This window comes from Nyctereutes procyonoides, unplaced genomic scaffold (genome assembly GCF_905146905.1).
Source record: "Nyctereutes procyonoides isolate TBG_1078 unplaced genomic scaffold, NYPRO_anot_genome, whole genome shotgun sequence".
Classification (NCBI taxonomy): domain Eukaryota; kingdom Metazoa; phylum Chordata; class Mammalia; order Carnivora; family Canidae; genus Nyctereutes; species Nyctereutes procyonoides.
The window spans coordinates 15,001-34,052 of NW_026575042.1; the positions used below are offsets into that span (position 1 = coordinate 15,001).

Sequence of the window (19,052 nt, forward strand, 5' to 3'; positions counted from 1 at the left end):
ACACACGCACTCACAGTCACACTGACACTCACACTCGCACTCGCACCCACACTCGCACTCGCACGAGCACTCGCACGAGCACTCGCACGAGCACTCACACTCATTCTCGCACTTGCAATCGCACTCAAACTCCCACTTGCCCTCACACTCACACTCGCACTTGAACTCGAACTCACACTCGAACTCGCATTCACACTCGCACTCTCAATCACGCTCGCACTCGCACTCACCCGTACCCTCGCACAGGCACTCGCACTCACACTCGCACTCGCACTCACACTCGCACTCGAACTCGCATTCGCACTCAAATCGCACTCGCAAGAAAACAAAAAAAAAACAAAAAAAACAAAAAACAAAAAAACAAAAAAAATAAATTAATAAAAAAAATTGCACTCGAACTCACACTCGCACTCACACTCGCACTCACACTCACACCTGCACTCACACACACACTCGCAATCACGCTCACACTCGCACTCACACTCGAAATCACGCACTCGCACACAAACTCAAACTTGCACTCTTGCGTGCACTCGAACTCACACTCGCACTCACACTCGCACTCCAACTCGCCCTCGCACTCAAAATCGCACTCGCAAAAAAAAACAAAAACAAAACAAAAAAAAAAATTGCACTCGCACTCACACTCGCACTCACACTCGCACTCACATTCGCACTCACACTCGCACTCACACTCCCACTCACTCTCGCACTCACACTCACCCTCGCACTCACACTCGCAATCGCACTCGCACTCGCACTCACACTCGCACTCGCACTCACACTCGCACTCACACTCGAACTCACGCACTCGCACTCACACTCAAACTTGTACTCTTGCTCGCACTCGCACTCACACTCGCACTCACACTCGCACTCACACTCCCACTCACTCTCGCACTCACACTCACCCTCGCACTCAAACTCGCAATCGCACTCGCACTCGCACTCGCACTCACACTCACACTCGAACTCACGCACTCGCACTCACACTCAAACTTGTACTCTTGCTCGCACTCGCACTCACACTCGCATTCACACTCACACTCGCACTCACACTCACACTCGCACTCAAACTCGAACTCACGCACTCGCACTCACACTCACACTCGCACTCACACTCGCACTCGCACTCACATGCATTGACACTCAGACTCGCACTCACATTCGAACTCACACTCACATTCGCACTCGAACTCGCACTCACTCTCGCACTGGCAATCGCACTCAAACTCCCACTTGCCCTCACAATCGAACTCGCACTCACACTCGCACTCGCATTCACACTCGCACTCGCACTCACGCTCGAACTCGCAATCACCCTCACACTCGCACAGGCACTCGCACTCACACTCACACTCGCACTCGCACTCACACTCGCACTCGAACTCGCACTGGCACTCAAAATCGCACTCGCAAAAAAAACAAAAAAAAACAAATAAAACCAAAATACAAAAAAAAACAAAAAAAATTGCACTCGCACTCACACTCGCACTCACACTCGCACTCACAATCACACTGTCACTCACACTCACACTCGAACTCACACTCGCACTCACACTCGCACTCGCACAAACACTCGCACTCACACTCACACTCGCACTCACACTCAAACTCACGCACTCAAACTCACACTCAAACTTGCACTCTTGCTCGCACTTGCACTCACACTCGCACTCACACTCACACCTGCACTCCCACTCGCACTCGCACTCACACTCGCACTCACACTCACACTCGCACTCACACTCGCACTCGCACTCGCACTCACTCGCACTCGCACGCACACTCGCACTCACACTCGCACTCACACTCGCACTCACTCGCATTCGCACTCACACTCACACTCACACTCACACTCACACTCGCACTCGCACTCACACTCGCACTCGCACTCACACTCACGCACTACGCAATCAAACTCAAACTTGCACTCTTGCTCGCACTCATACTCGCACTAGCACTCACACTCGCACTAGCATTCATACTCACTCTCGCACTCGCAATTGCACTCAAACTCGCACTTGCCATCACACTCGAACTCGCACTCACACTCGCACTCGCATCACACTCGCACTCGCACTCACACTCGCACTCGAACTCGCACTCGCACTCAAAATCGCACTCGCAAAAAAACAAAAAAACAAAAAAACAAAAAAAAAAAAAAAAAAAAAAAAAAAATTAAAAATTGCACTCGCACTAACACTCGCACTCACACTCGCAATCACACTAACACTCTCACTCACACTCACACTCGAACTCACACTCGCAATCACACTCGCACTCACACTCGCACTCTCACACTCCCACTCACACTCGAACTCACGCACTCAAACTCACACTCAAACTTGCACTCTTGCTTGCAATTGCACTCACACTCGCACTCACACTCACACTCGCACTCCACTCGCACTCGCAATCACACTCGCACTCAAAATCGCACTCGCAAAAAACAAAAAAAAACAAAAAAAAAACAAACAACAAAAAAAACAAAAAAAACAAAAAAAAAATAAAAAAATTGCACTCGCACTCACACTCGCACTCACACTCACACTCTCACTCGCACTCACACTCCAACTCACACTCGCACTCACACTCGCACTCGCACTCACACTCGCACTCGCACTCACACTCGCACTCACATTCGCACTCACGCACTCGCGCTCGCACTCACACTCGCACTCACTCGCACTCGCACTCACATTCGCACTCACACACTCGCGCTCGCACTCAAACTCACTCTTGCTCGCACTCGCACTCACACTCGCACTCACACTCACACTGACACTCACACTCGCACTCGCACTGACACTCGCACTGACACTCGCACTCTCACTGGCACTCAAATTCCACTCGCACTCACACTTGCACTCGCACTCACACTCGCACTAGCACTAACACTCATTCTCGCACTTGCAATCGCACTCAAACTCCCACTTCCCCTCACACTCACACTCGCATTTGAACTCGCACTCACACTCGAACTCGCATTCACACTCGCACTCTCAATCACGCTCGCACTAGCACTCACCCACACCCTCGCACAGGCACTCGCACTCACACTACACTCGCACTCGCACTCACACTCGCACTCGAACTCGCACTCGCACTCAAAATCGCACTCGCAAAAAACAAAAAAAAAGAAAAAACAAAAAACAAAAAAAAAACAAAAAAAACAAAAAAAATAAAAAATAAAAAAATTGCACTCGCACTCACACTCGCACTCACACTCGCACTCACACTCACACCTGCACTCACACACACACTCGCACTCACGCTCACACTCGCACTCACACACTCGCACTCCACTCGAACTCACGAACTCGCACTCAAACTCAAACTTGCACTCTTGCTCACACTCGCACTCACACTCGCACTCGCACTCACACTCGCACTAGCATTCATACTCACTCTCGCACTCGCAATCGCACTCAAACTCCCACTTGCCCTCACCACTCGCACCCGCATTCACGCTCGCACTCGCACTCACCCTCACACTCGCACAGGCACTCGAACTCACACTCACACTCGCACTCACACACACGCTCGCACTCGAACTCGCACTCGCACTCAAAATCGCACTCGCAAAAAAACAAAAAAAAGCAAAAAAAAAACAAAAAAAAGCAAAAAAAAAAAAAAATAAAAAAAATTGCACTCGAACTCACACTTGCACTCACACTCGCACTCACACTCACACTCGCACTCTCACTCGCACTCAAACTTCCACTCGCACTCACACTTGCACTCGCACTCACACTCGCACTAGCACTCATAATCACTCTCGCACTCGCAATCGCACTCAAACTCCCACTTGCCCTCACACTCGACTCGCACTCACACTCGCACTCGCATTCACACTCGCACTCGCACTCACGCTCGCACTCGCACTCACCCTCACACTCGTACAGGCACTCGCACTCACACTCACACTCGCACTCGCACTCGATCTCGCACTCGCACTCAAATTCGCACTCTCAAAAAAACAAAAAAAAAAAAACAAAAAAAAAAAAAAAAAAAAAAACAAAAAAACAAAAAAATAAAAAAATAAAAAAATTGCACTCGCACTCACACTCACACTCGAACTCACACTCGAACTCGCACTCACACTCAAAATCTCACTCACAAAAAAACAAAAAAAAACAAAAAAACAAAAAGCAAAAAATAGCGAAAAAAACAAAAAAATAAAAACATAAAAAAATTGCACTCGCACAAACACTCGCACTCACACTCATGCTCGCACTCTCACTCGCACTCAAACTTCCACTAGTACTCACACTTGCACTCGCACTCACACTAACACTAGCACTCATACTCACTCTCGCACTCGCATTCGCACTCAAACTCCCACTTGCCCTCACACTCGAAATCGCAGTCACACTCGCACTCGCATTCACACTCGCACTCGCACTCACGCTCGAACTCGAACTCAACCTCACACTCGCACAGACACTCGCACTCACACTCACACTCGCACTCGCACTCATACTCGCACTCGATCTCGCACTCGCACTCAAATTTGAACTCGCAAAAAAACAAAAAAAACAGAAAAAAACACAAAAAAAGCAAAAAACAAAAAAAAACAAAAAAAATAAAAAAATAAAAAAATTGCACCCACACTCACACTCACACTCGCACAGGCACTCGCACTCACACTCACACTCGCACTCGCACTCATACTCGCACTCGATCTCGCACTCGCACTCAAATTCGAACTCGCAAAAAAAAAAACAAAAAAAAACACAAAAAAAACAAAAAAAAAATAAAAAATAAAAAAATTAAAAAATTGCACTCACACTCACACTCGCACTCGCAATCACACTCGCACTCGAACTCGCACTCGCACTCAAAATCGCACTCGCAAAAAACCAAAAAAAAACAAAAATACAAAAAAAAAACAAAAAAACAAAAAAAAATAAAAAAAATTGCACTCGCACTCACACTCGCACTCACACTCACACTCGCACTCGCAATCACACTCACACTCGCACTCGAACTCGCACTCGCACTCAAATCGCACTCGCAAAAAAACAAAAAAAAACAAAAATAAAATAAAATAAAAAAATAAAAAAATAAAAAAATTTGCACTCTACCTCACACCTACACTCGCACTCGCACTCACGCTCGCACTCGCACTCACCCTCACACTCACACATACACTCGCACTCACACTCACACTCGCACTCACACTCGCACTCGAACTCGCACTCGCACTCAAAATCGCACTCGCAAAAAAACAAAAAAAAAACAAAAAAAACCAAAAATACCAAAAAAAAAACAAAACACGCTCACACTCGCACTCACCCTCACACTCACACAGGCACTCGCACTCACACTCACACTCGCACTCGCACTCGCACTCAAAATCGCACTCGCAAAAAAAAAAAAAAAAAAAAAATACCAAAAAAAAAACAAAACACGCTCGCACTCGCACTCACCCTCACACTCACACAGGCACTCGCACTCACACTCACACTCGAACTCGCACTCGCACTCACACTAGCACTTGCACTCACACTCACACTCGCACTCGCACTCATATTCGCAATCGCACTCACACTCAGACTCACACTCGCACTCACACTCGCACTCACACTCGCACTCACATTCCCACTCGCACTCACACTCGCACTCACACTCGCACTCACACTCACACTCGCACTCACACTCGCACTCGCACTCACACTCGTACTCACACTCACGCTCGCACTCACACTCGAACTCGCGCACTCGCACTCCAACTCAAATTTGCACACTTGCTCGCACCCGCACTCACACTCGCACTCACAGTCACACTCACCCTCGCACTCACACTCGCACTCACACTCGCACTCACACTCACACTCGCACTCACACTCGAACCTGCGCACTCGCACTCACACTCAAACTTGCACTCTTGCTCGTACTCGCACTCACAGTCACACTCACACTCACACTCGCACTCACACTCGAACTCACACTCACACTCACACTCGAACTCGCACTCGCACTCAAAATCTCACTCACAAAAAAACAAAAAAAAAACAAAAAGAAAAAAAAGCAAAACAAACAAAAAACCAAAAAAAATAAAAAAATAAAAAAATTGCACTCGCACTCACACTCACACTCGCACTCTCACTCGCACTCAAACTTCCACTCGCACTCACACTTGCACTCGCACTCACACTCGCACTAGCACTCATAATCACTCTCGCACTCGCAATCGCACTCAAACTCCACTTGCCCTCACACTCGAACTCGCACTCACACTCGCACTCGCATTCACACTCGCACTCGCACTCACGCTCGCACTCGCACTCACCCTCACACTCGCACAGGCACTCGCACTCGCACTCACACTCGCACTCACTCTCGCACTCACACTAACACTCACACTCAATTTCACACACTCACACTCACACTCACCCTCACACTCGCACTCACTCTCACACTCGCTCTCACACTCACACTCGCACTCAAACACACTCACACTCACACTCACACTCGCACTCACACTCATACTCGCACTTACACACTCATACTCGCACTCACACTCAAACTCGCACTCACACTCAAACTCACACTCGCACTCACACTCACTCTCGCACTCACACTCGTACTCACACTCGCACTCACACACTCACACTCGCACTCGCACTCACACACTCACACTCGCACTCACACTCGCACTCACACTCCACTCGCACTCACACTCACACTCCCTCTCGCACTCACACTCAGAGTGGCACTCACACTCACAGTCACACTCGCACTCACACTCGCACTCGCACTCACACTTTAACTCGCACTCACACTTAAACTCGCACTCACACACTCACACTCGCACTCGCACTCACACTCACACTCGCACTCACACTCAATCTCACACTCACACCTGCACTCACACTCACTCTCGCACTCGCACTCGCACTCACACTCACACTCGCACTCACACACTCACACTCGCACTCACACTCGCACTCGCCCTCACACACTCGCACTCACACACTCACACTTGCACTAACACTCACACGCTCGCATTCACACACTCACACTCGCACTCACACTCACATTCGCACTCACACTTAAACTCGCACTCACACACTCACACTCGCACTCACACGCACACTCACACTCGCACTCACACTAACATTCACACTCGCACTCACTCTCACACTCGCACTCACACTCACACTCCCACTCACACTCACACTCGCTCTCACAAACTCACACTCACCCTCGCACTCGCAGTCACTCTCACACTCGCACTCACACTCACACTCGCACTCGCACTTACACTCGCAATCGCATTCACACAAACTCGCACTCACACTCATATCGCACTCAAACTCACACATTCACACTCACACTCGCACTCACACTCGCACACACACTCACACTCACACTCACTCTCGCACACTCACACTTGCCCTCACACTCGCACTCACACTCACGCTCGCACACGCACTCGCACTCACTCTCGCACTCACCCTCACACTCACACTTGCACTCACAGTCGCACTCACACTTACATTCACACTCGCACACACTCTCACACTCACACTCGCACTCACACTCACACTCGCACTCGCACTCACACACTCACACTCACCCTCGCACTCGCACTCACACACTCACACTCACCCTCGCACTCGCACTCACACTCATACTCGCACTCACACTCACACTCTCACTGAAACTCACAGTCACACTCGAACTCACACTCACACTCGCACTCAAAATCACACTCACACTCGAACTCACACACTCACACTCGCACTCACACTCAAAGTCGCACTCACACACAAACTCACACTCACACTCGCACTCACACTCACTCTCGCAATGACACTCGCATTCGCACTCGCACTCACACTCATACTCGCACTCACACACTCACACTCGCATTCACTCTCACACTCGCATTCGCACTCACACACTCACACTCACTCTCGCTCTCACACACTCACACTCGCACTCACACTGACACTCGCACTCGCACTCGCACTCACACTCGAACTCACACACTCACACTCACTCTCGCACTCACTCTCACACTCGCACTCACACTCAAAATCGCACTCACACTCACACTCAAACTCGCGCTCACACTCGCACTCGCACTCACCCTCACACTCACACTCGCACTCACACTCACTCTCGCACTCACACTCACTCTCGCACTCACACTGGTACTCACACTCGCACTCACACTCGCAACCACACTCGCACTCACACTCGTACTCACTCGCACTCGCACTCACACTCACACTCACACACTCGCATTCGCAATCAAACTCGCACTCGCACTCACACTCCCACTCACACTCGCACTCACACACGCCTTCGGACTCAAACTCGAACTCGCACTCACTCGCACTCGCACTCACACTCGCACTCACTCGCACTTGCACTCACACTCGCACTCAGGCACTCGCACTCGCACTCAAATTCGCACTCACACACTCCCACTCACACTCACACTCGCACTGGCACTCACACTCGCAATCACACTCTCACTCCCACTCACACTCGCACTCGGACTCACACTCGCACTCACACTCACACTCACACGCGCACTCACACTCGCAGTCACACTCGCACTCACTCCTACTCGCACTCAAACTCACACTCACTCACAGTCGCACTCACACTCGCACTCACACTCGCACTCACTCGCACTTGAACTCACACTCGCTCTCACGCACTCGCACTCGCACTCAAATTCGCAATCACACTCACACTCGCACTCATACTCACACTCGCAATCACACTCTCACTCCCACTCACACTCGCACTCGAACTCACACTCGCACTCACACTCACACGCGCACTCACACTCGCACTCACGCTCGCACTAACTCGTACTCGCACTCACACTCGCACTCACGCACTCGCACTCAAATTCGCAATCACCCCCTCACACTCGCACTCATACTCACACTCGCAATCACACTCTCACTCCCACTCACTCTCGCACTCGAACTCACACACGCACTCACACTCACACTCGCACTCACACTCGCACGCGCACTCACACTCGCACTCACAATCACACTCGCACTCACTCGCAATCGCACTCACGCTTGCACTTGAACTCACACTCACACTCGCACTCCTACTCACACTCGCACTCGAACTCGCACTCACAGTCGAACACGCACTCACACTCGCACTCGCACTCACACTCACACTCGCACTCACACTCGCACTCACACTCACACTCGCACTCACATTCACACTTCAAAAATAATAGAAACGAACCCAAAGGAATTGAAAATTATTATATCAAATCAAAAATAATCGAATGGAATCAAAAATGCTCGAATCAAATTGAAAATAATCGAATCGAATCGAAAATAATCGAATCATATCTAAAATATTCGAATCGAATCGAAAATACATGAAAGGAATCGAAAATACTCGAATCGAACCAAAAATTCTTCAATCGAATCGAAAATAATCAAATCAAATCTAAAATATTTGAATCGAATCGAAAATACACGAAAGGAATCCAAAATACTCGAATCGAATTGAAAATAATCCAATCAAATCGAGAATAATTGAATCGAATCGAATAGACACGAAAATAATGGAATTGAATCGAACATAATCGAATCGAATCGAATCGAAAATAATCAAATGGAATCGAATTGAAAATAATCGATTAGAATCGAATCAAATCAAATCAAAAAGAATCGAATTGATTCAAATCACCCCGAGCATCAGATCGGCAGTTCCCCGGAGCCTCCTGGTCCCCTGTCCCTGTGCTCCTTTACCGAGGTGGGAGCGCTCTATGATCTTAGCATGAAGGCGTGTCCTACGACAGTGGCTGGGAAGGTGGACTGTAGGTGGGCAAGTGACAGACAGGCAGTGAGGGCCCATGTGTGATGTTCCAGCCCAGCCTGTGCCCCTCAGGGCTATGGGGTTGTCTCCGGTTCCCGTCAGACAGCGGGGGACCTGCCCTCGGGGAGCACCCTGACACATGTGTCCTCGGAAGGTTCTCATGCGCCGTCATTCTTGGATGTGTTTGGATTCCAGCACCATGCAGGAGGACTCGGAGACCCTGCTGGCCTTGCAAAGGGCCAATATCGTGGCCCAGTACCATCAGGTGAGGCCAAGAAGGGACCATAGACACTACACACCCACGAGAGGGGGGACCATACCTGCAAGAGCAGGGGAGGCCCAGGAGAGGATCAGAGCCAAGGATGAGCCAGGTCAGCCCAGACAAGGACCATAGTCACCAGGAACAAGTGAGACCCTGGGGATGGTCCCAGTATCAGTAGCAACTAAGGGTCCATCCTGGATCCTAGTCATTGGTAGCTGAGGAGCCCAGTCACCAGGTACGGTGAGGCCCAGGTGGGAACCACAGTCACCAGGTCCAGATGAAGTCCACAGCTACCATGTCCAGGTGAGGCCCAGGTGGGGACCAGAGTCACCAGGTCCAGGTGAGGTCAAGGTGGAGACCACAGTCGCCAGGTCCACATGAGGCCCAGATGGGGACCAGAGCCACTAGGCCCAGGTGAGGCCCAGTTGGGGACTAGAGTCACCAGGTCTGGCTGAGGCCCAGGTGGGAACCACAGTCACCAGGTCCACGTGAGGCCCAGGTGGGAACCGCCTTGATAGAAATGCGAACTCTAGCTGTTCTCTCTTTAAATCTCAGGCCGAGGGATCCCTGGGTGGCGCAGCGGTTTGGCACCTGCCTTTGGCCCAGGGCGCGATCCTGGAGACCCGGGATTGAATCCCACGTCAGGCTCCCGGTGAATGGAGCCTGCTTCTCCCTCTGCCTGTGTCTCTGCCTCTCTCTCTCTCACTGTGTGCCTATCATGAATAAAAATAAAAAAATAAATAAATCTCAGGCCGAATTCATAGGTTTTCAGGATGATTTGAAAGTTAACTAGGTAATTTGGTGGGGAAAGTTGACTTGGAGACCCTACTCTTCAGCCATCTTGCCCCTCTGACAGGACTTTTTAGCAGTGAACAGTAAAGTCCATTTATTAAAAGTTGTTATTAATTTGTGCAAACAAACTTCTGTCAGCTTAAAGCAACACACATATCCACACTGGCTAGAAAATTTTGTTAACCTGAGTTTCTAGATCATTTTCATTATGTGAGTGATTTCTTTCCAGAACTAATTCCCAAAGGAAGTAGGGCAATGTGGCAAGAGAAACAGCCAAGCAACATGAGAAAAAAGAAATCAACAAAAAAACGCTAAGCATTTTTCTTGGGATCAGAGAAATCCTGATCGTGTAAGGTTTTTTCACCCTGCCCTGAGAAACACCAATTCCCTGACTCCGATGCTTCAGGAGAGAACTGGGTTTCTGATCCAGTAAATCGTGACTGCCTCTGGCACTTGGTTCCCACAGCTGTGGATGTGGCTTCAGACCAGCTTGGTGGTTTCCAGGCTGCACTTGGAGGAGTTGGAAGGGCTCTGAACATGCCCCTTAGGGGCAGCCTGGGATTCATATCCTACAGCTTTTAATTGATAAGTACACCAACCCACATAAAACTTTGCTAGAGGGATCCCTGGGTGGCACAGTGGTTTAGCGCCTGCCTTTGGCCCAGGGCACAATCCTGGAGACCCGGGATTGAATCCCACGTCAGGCTCCCGGTGCATGGAGCCTGCTTCTCCCTCTGCCTGTGTCTCTGCCTCCCTCTCTCTCTCTCTGTGACTATCATAAATAAAAATATTAAAAAAAACTTTGCTAGAAATAAGTCAAATTGTGTGTTTTAAGAAGACATGAAAAAGGGCAGCCTGGGTGGCTCAGCCGTTTAGCACTGTCTTCTTCCCAGGGCGTGATCCTGGAGACCCAGGATGGAGTCCCACATCGGGCTCCCTGCATGGAGCCTGCCTCTCTCTCTCTCTCTCTCTCTCTCTCTCTCTCATAAATAATTAAAATATATTTTTTAAAGTATATTGCAGGGCAGCCCCGGTGGCTCAGCGATTTAGCGCTGCCTTCAGCCCGGTGTGTGATGCTGGAGACGCAGGATCGAGTCCCACATCAGGCTCCCCACATGGAGCCTGCTTCTCCCTCTGTCTGTGTCTTTGTCTCTCTCTCTCTCTCTCTCTCTCTCAAATAAATAAATAAATAAATAAATAAATAAATAAATAAATAGTATATTGCAGCTATATTGGTAGCTATATTAATAAAATGTGTTGTTTTTACATTTTTATGGTGTTGGGAGCGGTCCTGCGGTGCGAGGCAAGGTTCCAGGTTGAGCAAAGGCTTCCTGTCATACCTAGCCAACCCGCTGGGACTGCACCTAGCTCTTCCCCCTTATGGAAGTAAAAGTACAAATTTGCTTCTCCTTTAAAATGTTATCGAGACAAGTTCCCATAAAGTAAGCAAGGAGGTGGCCTGACCCATGACCACCTTGGCAGACATTACTTAATAAACAAACCTCACTGTTTAGTCTAAATGTGGCATTCACGCTCTATTGCTTAAACAAATAACAGGTGTCAGTCTTAAAAACAATGTATGTTTGTGCGTGAGATGTACTTAAAGAAATAAGCTGCCTGCTTACAGAGGCGCGAGATGTCCTTAAAGAAATAAGCTGCCTGCTTACAGAGGCTATATAAACTCTACGTGTAAAAATAAAGCTTGTCCATTGCAGCCATCAGCTGCATGGAACCTCCTATCCCATGAACTTTTAGTCTCTTGTTTCTTTCTCATCCCCTTGCCCTCGGTTCCTGAATCCGGACCTTCTTGCGCCGGCCGCGACATTATGGTGATTGGACCTAGCAACTCTTTACATCAACAGCCATCACTTCTAGTCCTCACAACAGTGTTGTGGGACAGGCGGTATTATTTCCTTTTTACAGATGAAATTGATGACCTCAAGCGCATGGGGTTCCTCCCTTTCTTTTTTTCTGTTCAGAATATACAAGCTATAAGCGAGTAAATTGCAAGAAACCCACTTCCGTGATCAACACCTTTACTTTCCTCAAACGATTTTAATAATTTTCTCAATTCTGAACTCCTTATCTATCTTATTACTCCTTTTCAAATAACTTAGGATACTAAATAAATCTTTTTTTTTAAAGGGTAGCCCTGGGATCCCTGGATGGCGCAGCGGTTTGGCGCCTGCCTTTGGCCCAGGGCGCGATCCTGGAGACCGGGGATCGAATCCCACATCGGGCTCCCGGTGCATGTAGCCTGCTTCCCCCTCTGCATATGTCTCTGCCTCTCTCCCTCTCTCTGTGACTATCATAAATAAATACAAATTTTTAAAAAAATAAAAATAAAAATAAAAAAATAAAAAATAAATAAAAAGGGTAGCCCTGGTGGTGCAGTGGTTTAGCACTGCCTGCAGCCCGGGGTGTGATCCTGGAGACCGGGATCATGTCCCACATCGGGCTTCCTGCATGGAGCCTGCTTCTCCCTCTGCCTGTGTCTCTGCCTCTCTCTTGCTTTCTCTGAATGAATAAATAAATAAATCTTTAAAAAAATTACTTAGGATACATTTTCCCAGGACTTGTTCAGAGAACCATTCCCTAGATTAATGTCTCTCCCTAAGTATGAATCAGTGACCTGAAACAGACACAGCATACACAGATTCTCCTATTTATTCAACACCCATTCATTCCAAAAAGACGTCTATTTGGCCTTCTATATGGCAGGCACAGAGACAGGCTCCGTCCCCACCGGGTTTCGCTCTATGTCCCCAGAGTACTACCTGCAGTCTTTGGAACTTCCTATCAGGAGCCTTAATGCTGATTTCTGAAAGTAAAACAAGCAAGTCCAGAGTTCTCCTTCATACTTCCCCAGAAGACCCTTGGGTTCTCTCCACAGAGTTGAACTGTTGTGATACTTACTGAGTCATTGATTGTGTAGGTCAGTCACAGAGCAGCATTGCCATCCAAAACAAAAAGGAGGAAAAAGGAGTTTGGAAGTAATTGGGTCTCACAAATCGTGGGGAGGGAATACTGAAACTGTGACAATGTTTCTTAGTGCACCTTTACTCAGAGCCACATCTCTCCAGATGTGGAGACATAGACACAGCCCCATATGTCCCGAAGCCAAAGTGCAGGTCCTAAGGAGGACGGGGGTCCTGTCAGTGTTGACGTGGCCCCACATTTTCCTCAAGCCTCACCATAAGACCTGAGGAGGCTGGGGGCATCTGTCAGCATGGACGCGGCCCCAAATCTTCCCAAACCTTCACAGTGCATCCTGAGGAGGCCGGAGAATCCTGTCAGTGTGGATGCAGTCCCCACATCTTTCTTAGGCCTCACCATGGGCCCAGACAACGCTGGGGTCTTCTATCTGCATGGACACATCCCCATATATTCCAAAGTCTACACCGGGGTCCTGAGGAGGTCAGCGTCCTGTTGTGTGGACGTGGCCCCATGTTCTCCAGAAGGGAAACCACGGGTTCTGAGGAGGCCGGGGCTCCTCTCACCATGGATGTGGCCCCCATCTTCCAGAAGCCTCAACTTATGTACTGAGGGGCCCCGCAGCTCCTGACAGAGTGGACGCGGCACCGAATCATCCTGAAGCCTTCCCGCGGGTCCTGAGGTGGCCCAGGGGCTCCTGTCAGCGTGGATGTGGGTGGGCCCACATCTTCCTGAAGCCTCCCCGCAGGTCCTGAGGAGACCAGGGCTCCTGTCAGCGTGAACACGGCCCAATGTCTCCCTGAAGCCTCACCGCGGGTCGTGAGGAGGCTGGGGCTCATCAGCTTGGACACGGCCCCACATGCTCCTCAGGCCTCCCCAGCACAGGGGGGCTCCTGTTAGTGCAGGCAGTCGAGGCATACTGCGCATGTGCGCCCCCTGGGCGGGGCCTGGGCTCGGGCGCCCCCTGCCAGACGCTCAGGCACTGCAGGAGGCCGTGCAGGAGGTGGCGTCCCTACGCACGGGGCCGCACCTGCCTCCTTCCAGGCTCCAGCTGAGGCCTGTGAGCTTCGGAAACGTCTCACTGAAAAGGAGCCCAACACCCAGCTTCCCCAGAAATATTTAAGGACAATGAATGGAGCCCACAGGATGCAAAATGAAATGTGGACCAGACTTTTACCACATCCTGCAAAACTCACTCAACCCTCTTCCACTTTGGGTGTGACCGCGGGCTGGTGCAACCACCCTGGAAACAGTGTGGAGGCTCCTCAGGAAGTTACACATAGAGCAGCCCTGCGAGCAGGTGAACAGCCTGGAGCTCACTTGGAAGATACAGATGCAGTGAGACTCGGGACACTTGCACCCCAATGTCCACAGCAGCAGGGTCCACAGTAGCCACACTGTGGGAGGAGCCTCGGTGCCCTCAGACACATGATGGATAAAGAGGATGGGAGATAGATGATGGTCATAGGTGATAGATAGATGATAGGAATGGTACTCAGCTATCAAAGAGAAGGAAATCTTGCCATTTGCAATGACGTGGATAGAACACGAGGGATCATGTTAAGTGAAATAAGTCAGTCAGGAAAGAAAATTACCGTATGTTTTTATTCATAGGTGAAATTAAAGAAGCAAAGCAGATGGGCATCTGTGAAGGGAAGGTAAAGCAAATAAGATGAAAATAGACATGGAGGAAAAAGGGGCTCAATCACAGGAAACAAACTGAGGGTCGCTGGAGGGGAGGGGAGTGGAGTGGAGGGACAGGGTAGCTGGTAGACAGGCATGAAGGAGGGCACGTGATGTCATGAGCCCTTGTGTTATCTCCAACTGGTGAATCCCTGAATTCTACCTCTGAAAGTATACTACACTATACTGTTAATTAATTGGGTTTAAATTAAATTAAGTTTAAAAAATCAGTTGACTGTATCAGAGTGCATTTTCTTCCAGGCTCTCTCTTCTGCTCCTTCAGCTTATGCCAGAACCACACCCCTGTGGGTTTGGTTTGTTTAAGTAGGCTCCATGACTCGTCCACAGCCCAGCACAGGGCTAGAACTCATAACCCCGAGATCAAGACCGGGGTGAGGTCAGAAGTCGGATGCTTAACCAACGGAGCCATCCTGAGCCTGAGAACCACACTGCTTTATCCTGTGTCTCTGTGACAAGGTTTGAAATAGGAAAGTGGAAGGAGGGGCAAGATGGCAGAAGAGTAGGGTCCCCAAATCACCTGTCCCCACCAAATTACCTAGATAAGCTTCAAATCATTCTGAAAATCTACGAATTCCACCTGAGATTTAAAGAGAGACCAGCTGGAATGCTACAGTGAGAAGAGTTCGTGCTTCTATCAAGGTAGGATGGCTGGAAAAAAGAAATAAAGAAACAAAAGGCATCCAAGGGTGAGGGGCCCCACGAGGTGCTGGGCTAAGGCCGGGGCGAGTGCCCCCAGGACAGGAAAGTTCTGGCCCAGAGAAGCAGGAGCTTCACCAATCTTCCAGGGTGGAAAGGCACCAGCAGGGAGTTAGAGCAGGATTCCAGGAGGGCGGGGATGCCCTTGGGCTTCCTGCGACACTAACAGACACCTGCGTGCCTGGAAGAGTGCAGGTCTCGGGCAGCGGCTCAGCGTGGAGGGGTCTGCGCGGCCAGGAGCAGCTCAGATGCGGCTCCACCAGAGGAAGAGGCTCCCTGTGGAGGGGGCTGCTCCGCTCCAGGAGCAGCTCAGAGGGGCTCCGGCGGTGGCTCAGCAGAGGCGGCTGTGCGGCTGTGAGCAGGAATAAACAGCACAGGCCCTGGAGCACAGGGCGCCGGGACACAGTCCAGGATCCGGCCTCCCCGCGGGACAGGCAGAGGCTGCGAGGGCCTAGGACAGCAAGGACGCTCCTGCCCTCAGCTGAGCAGATCAGCGGCCCTGCCCCGTAGCCTCCAGGCCCTGCACACAGAGAGCTCCTGAGTTACTCTGGGAGCTGAATCCAGGGCTCCAGAGCTGCCACCGCCACTGGGGTTGTTCTTCCTGGGGCCTCAGGGGTTAAATAACCCCCACTGAGCCCTGCACCAGGCAGAAGGGAGAGCAGCTCCCCCAAATGCTAACACCTGAAAATCAGCACAACAGGCCCCTCCCCCAGAAGACCACCTAGAGGGACATGTTACAGGGGAAGTCAAGGGACTTAAAGTATACAGAATCAGAAGACACTCCCCCGTGGTGTTTTCTTTTCTTTTCTTTTTTCTTTTCTTTTCTTTTCTTTTCTTTTCGATTTCTGTTTGCTTCCCCCACCCTTTTTTCCTTTCTTTTTCTTTGTCTTTTTCTTCTGTTTTTCTTTTTTTCTCTTCTTTTCCTCTCTTCTTTCAAACTTCTTTCTCTCTCTTTTTCTCCTTTTCCCAATACAACTTCTTTCTGGCCACTCTGCACTGAGCAAAATGACTAGAAGGAAAAACCTCACCTCAAAAGAAAGAAACAGTCCTCTCTCCCACAGAGTTACAAAATCTGGATTAATATTCAAAGTCAGAAAGTCAATTCAGAAGCCCTATTATGCAGCTACTGGTGGCTCTAGAAAAAAGCATAAAGGACTCAAGAGACATCATGACTGCAGAGATTTTTTTTTTCAGTACAAGTGGTTTATTTGGGAAGTGGTCCCATGTTAGGGGCATGAGCAAGACAGGGAAGGGGGGCTAGTTATCAAGCAAGTGACCATTGCAGGCAGCCATAGTTCACTCCTGCTGGGGAACTCTGTGAGCCAGTGTGGAGCATGCACCTCAGAGTTATCGGACGTGGTAATCCTCCAGACCTGCTGTGGGTGCCAGAGCAAGTGCCAGTGGCAAGCGAGAGCCCTCAGGCAGAAAGATATAGTAGTGGCAGTTGGAAAAGTTGGCTGGTGTGCAGCAAAGCAGTAAGCTAGAGGGGATTGGGTGGAGCACCTCCAGCATCTGCTTGCTGATGGCCACCTCCTTCCTCCCCAGGACCTTGGGATTCTCCAAGCATGCAGCACAACATAATGGCTGAGAACACTGCTGTTAGAATCAGACATAATCCTATCGTGATGACCTAACAGGTCTGTGACTCAGTTTCCTCATTTGTAACGGGATGACAGTTGGCAGCATATCATTCCCTACTACCTTGTTACTCCAGGTATGGCTCAAACCGGCAGCACCAACAGCCTGTGAGGAACACAGAATCTCTGGCCCCACTCCAAACTCACTAAGTCAGAATCCAATCTGCCACAATCTCTCCAGGAATGGCATCCTGTGAAAATACTCTTAATACATTAAGATATGCAAATAGGGTGAAAGAATTGACTGTGGATCCAAATGCTGCTGGTGATGTCCGTCCAATTATGCACCATCCATCAAACCAGATTGATGACTTAGATGCACAGTGGGGTGTGGGGAGTTCCCCTCAGAGAGATGATCTAAAACTTCTTTGTGAACAAAATGAAGAAGTTTCTCCCCAGTTGTTTACTTTCCACGAAGTGGTCTCACAAATGGTAGAAATGGAAGAACAAGTTGTAGAAGACCACAGGGCAGTGTTCCAGGAATCTATTCGATGGTTAGAAGATGAAAAGGCTCTCCTAGAGATGACTGAAGAAGTAGACTATGATGTAGATTCATATGCCACCCAACTTGAAGCTATTCTTGAGCAAAAAATAGACATTTTAACTGAGCTGCGGGATAAAGTGAAATCTTTTCGAGCAGCTCCACAAGAAGAACAGGCCAGCAAGCAAATCAACCCGAAGAGACCCCGTGCCCTTTAAATCAGCATTTGCTGCTAAAGGATTCTCAGAACCCACACTGCTGTAACATACAATGGTTCAGCTGTAAGGGCCATTTGAGAGTTTGAAATTTTAAGTGTCTGTGGAAAATGTCTTGTCCCTTCACCTGAATGGCATTTCACTTTTATGAAACACTCCTTTGTCTACAAAATGCTTCTAGTCCAGGAGGCACAACCGAGATTTGGGAACTGAAGCATTTTGTTTCATTTACCCAAAGAGTGATTTACTTTTGGAGACCGTTGCCAATTTTATTTTCTGTATGATGGAGTAAGGTTGTGAACTTGATCCAGAGGTGAATAGTAGGGGGAAGCCACAGCATTTCCTTTTAACTTGGTTCAATTTTTGTAGCAAGACTGAGCAGTTCTAAATCCTTTGTGTGCATGCATACCTCGTCAGTGACTGTACATACCTTGCCCTCTCCCAGAGACAGCTGTGCTCACCTCTTCCTGCTTTGTGCCTTGACTAAGGCTTTTGACCCTAAATTTCTG

At 49.4% G+C, this 19,052-nt stretch overlaps 2 protein-coding genes across 2 annotated transcripts in view; both read left to right on the top strand.

The window, feature by feature from the left end:
* Positions 1-12,935, top strand: part of LOC129507278 (putative uncharacterized protein FLJ46204) — a gene marked incomplete at its 5' end in the record, with an annotated part of 20,122 nt that extends 7,187 nt beyond the window's left edge. Inside the window, 3 exons of the mRNA XM_055321619.1 lie at positions 1-17; positions 9,895-10,087; positions 12,856-12,935. The exon at positions 1-17 is cut by the window's left edge and continues 148 nt beyond it. Of these exons, the coding sequence (XP_055177594.1) occupies positions 1-17; positions 9,895-10,087; positions 12,856-12,935 (290 nt within the window). The remainder of the gene's footprint in view (positions 18-9,894; positions 10,088-12,855) is intronic.
* A 1,170-nt stretch (positions 12,936-14,105) lies between these two features.
* On the top strand, positions 14,106-18,693 carry LOC129507281 (kinesin-like protein KIF2A). The gene is made up of 2 exons (XM_055321624.1): positions 14,106-14,293; positions 18,003-18,693. Exons 1-2 carry the CDS (start codon positions 14,106-14,108, stop codon positions 18,544-18,546), a joined length of 732 nt encoding a protein of 243 aa, XP_055177599.1. The 3' UTR covers positions 18,547-18,693.
* The last annotated feature ends 359 nt before the right edge of the window (positions 18,694-19,052 follow it).

Bases quoted from the DNA above. Each gene is read 5' to 3' on its own strand.
- LOC129507281 (XM_055321624.1), top strand. From the start codon at position 14,106: ATGGACGCGGCCCCAAATCTTCCCAAACCTTCACAGTGCATCCTGAGG. The intron at 14,294-18,002 runs GTCAGCGTCCTG...TCACTAAGTCAG, and splicing joins TACACCGGGGTCCTGAGGAG to AATCCAATCTGCCACAATCT.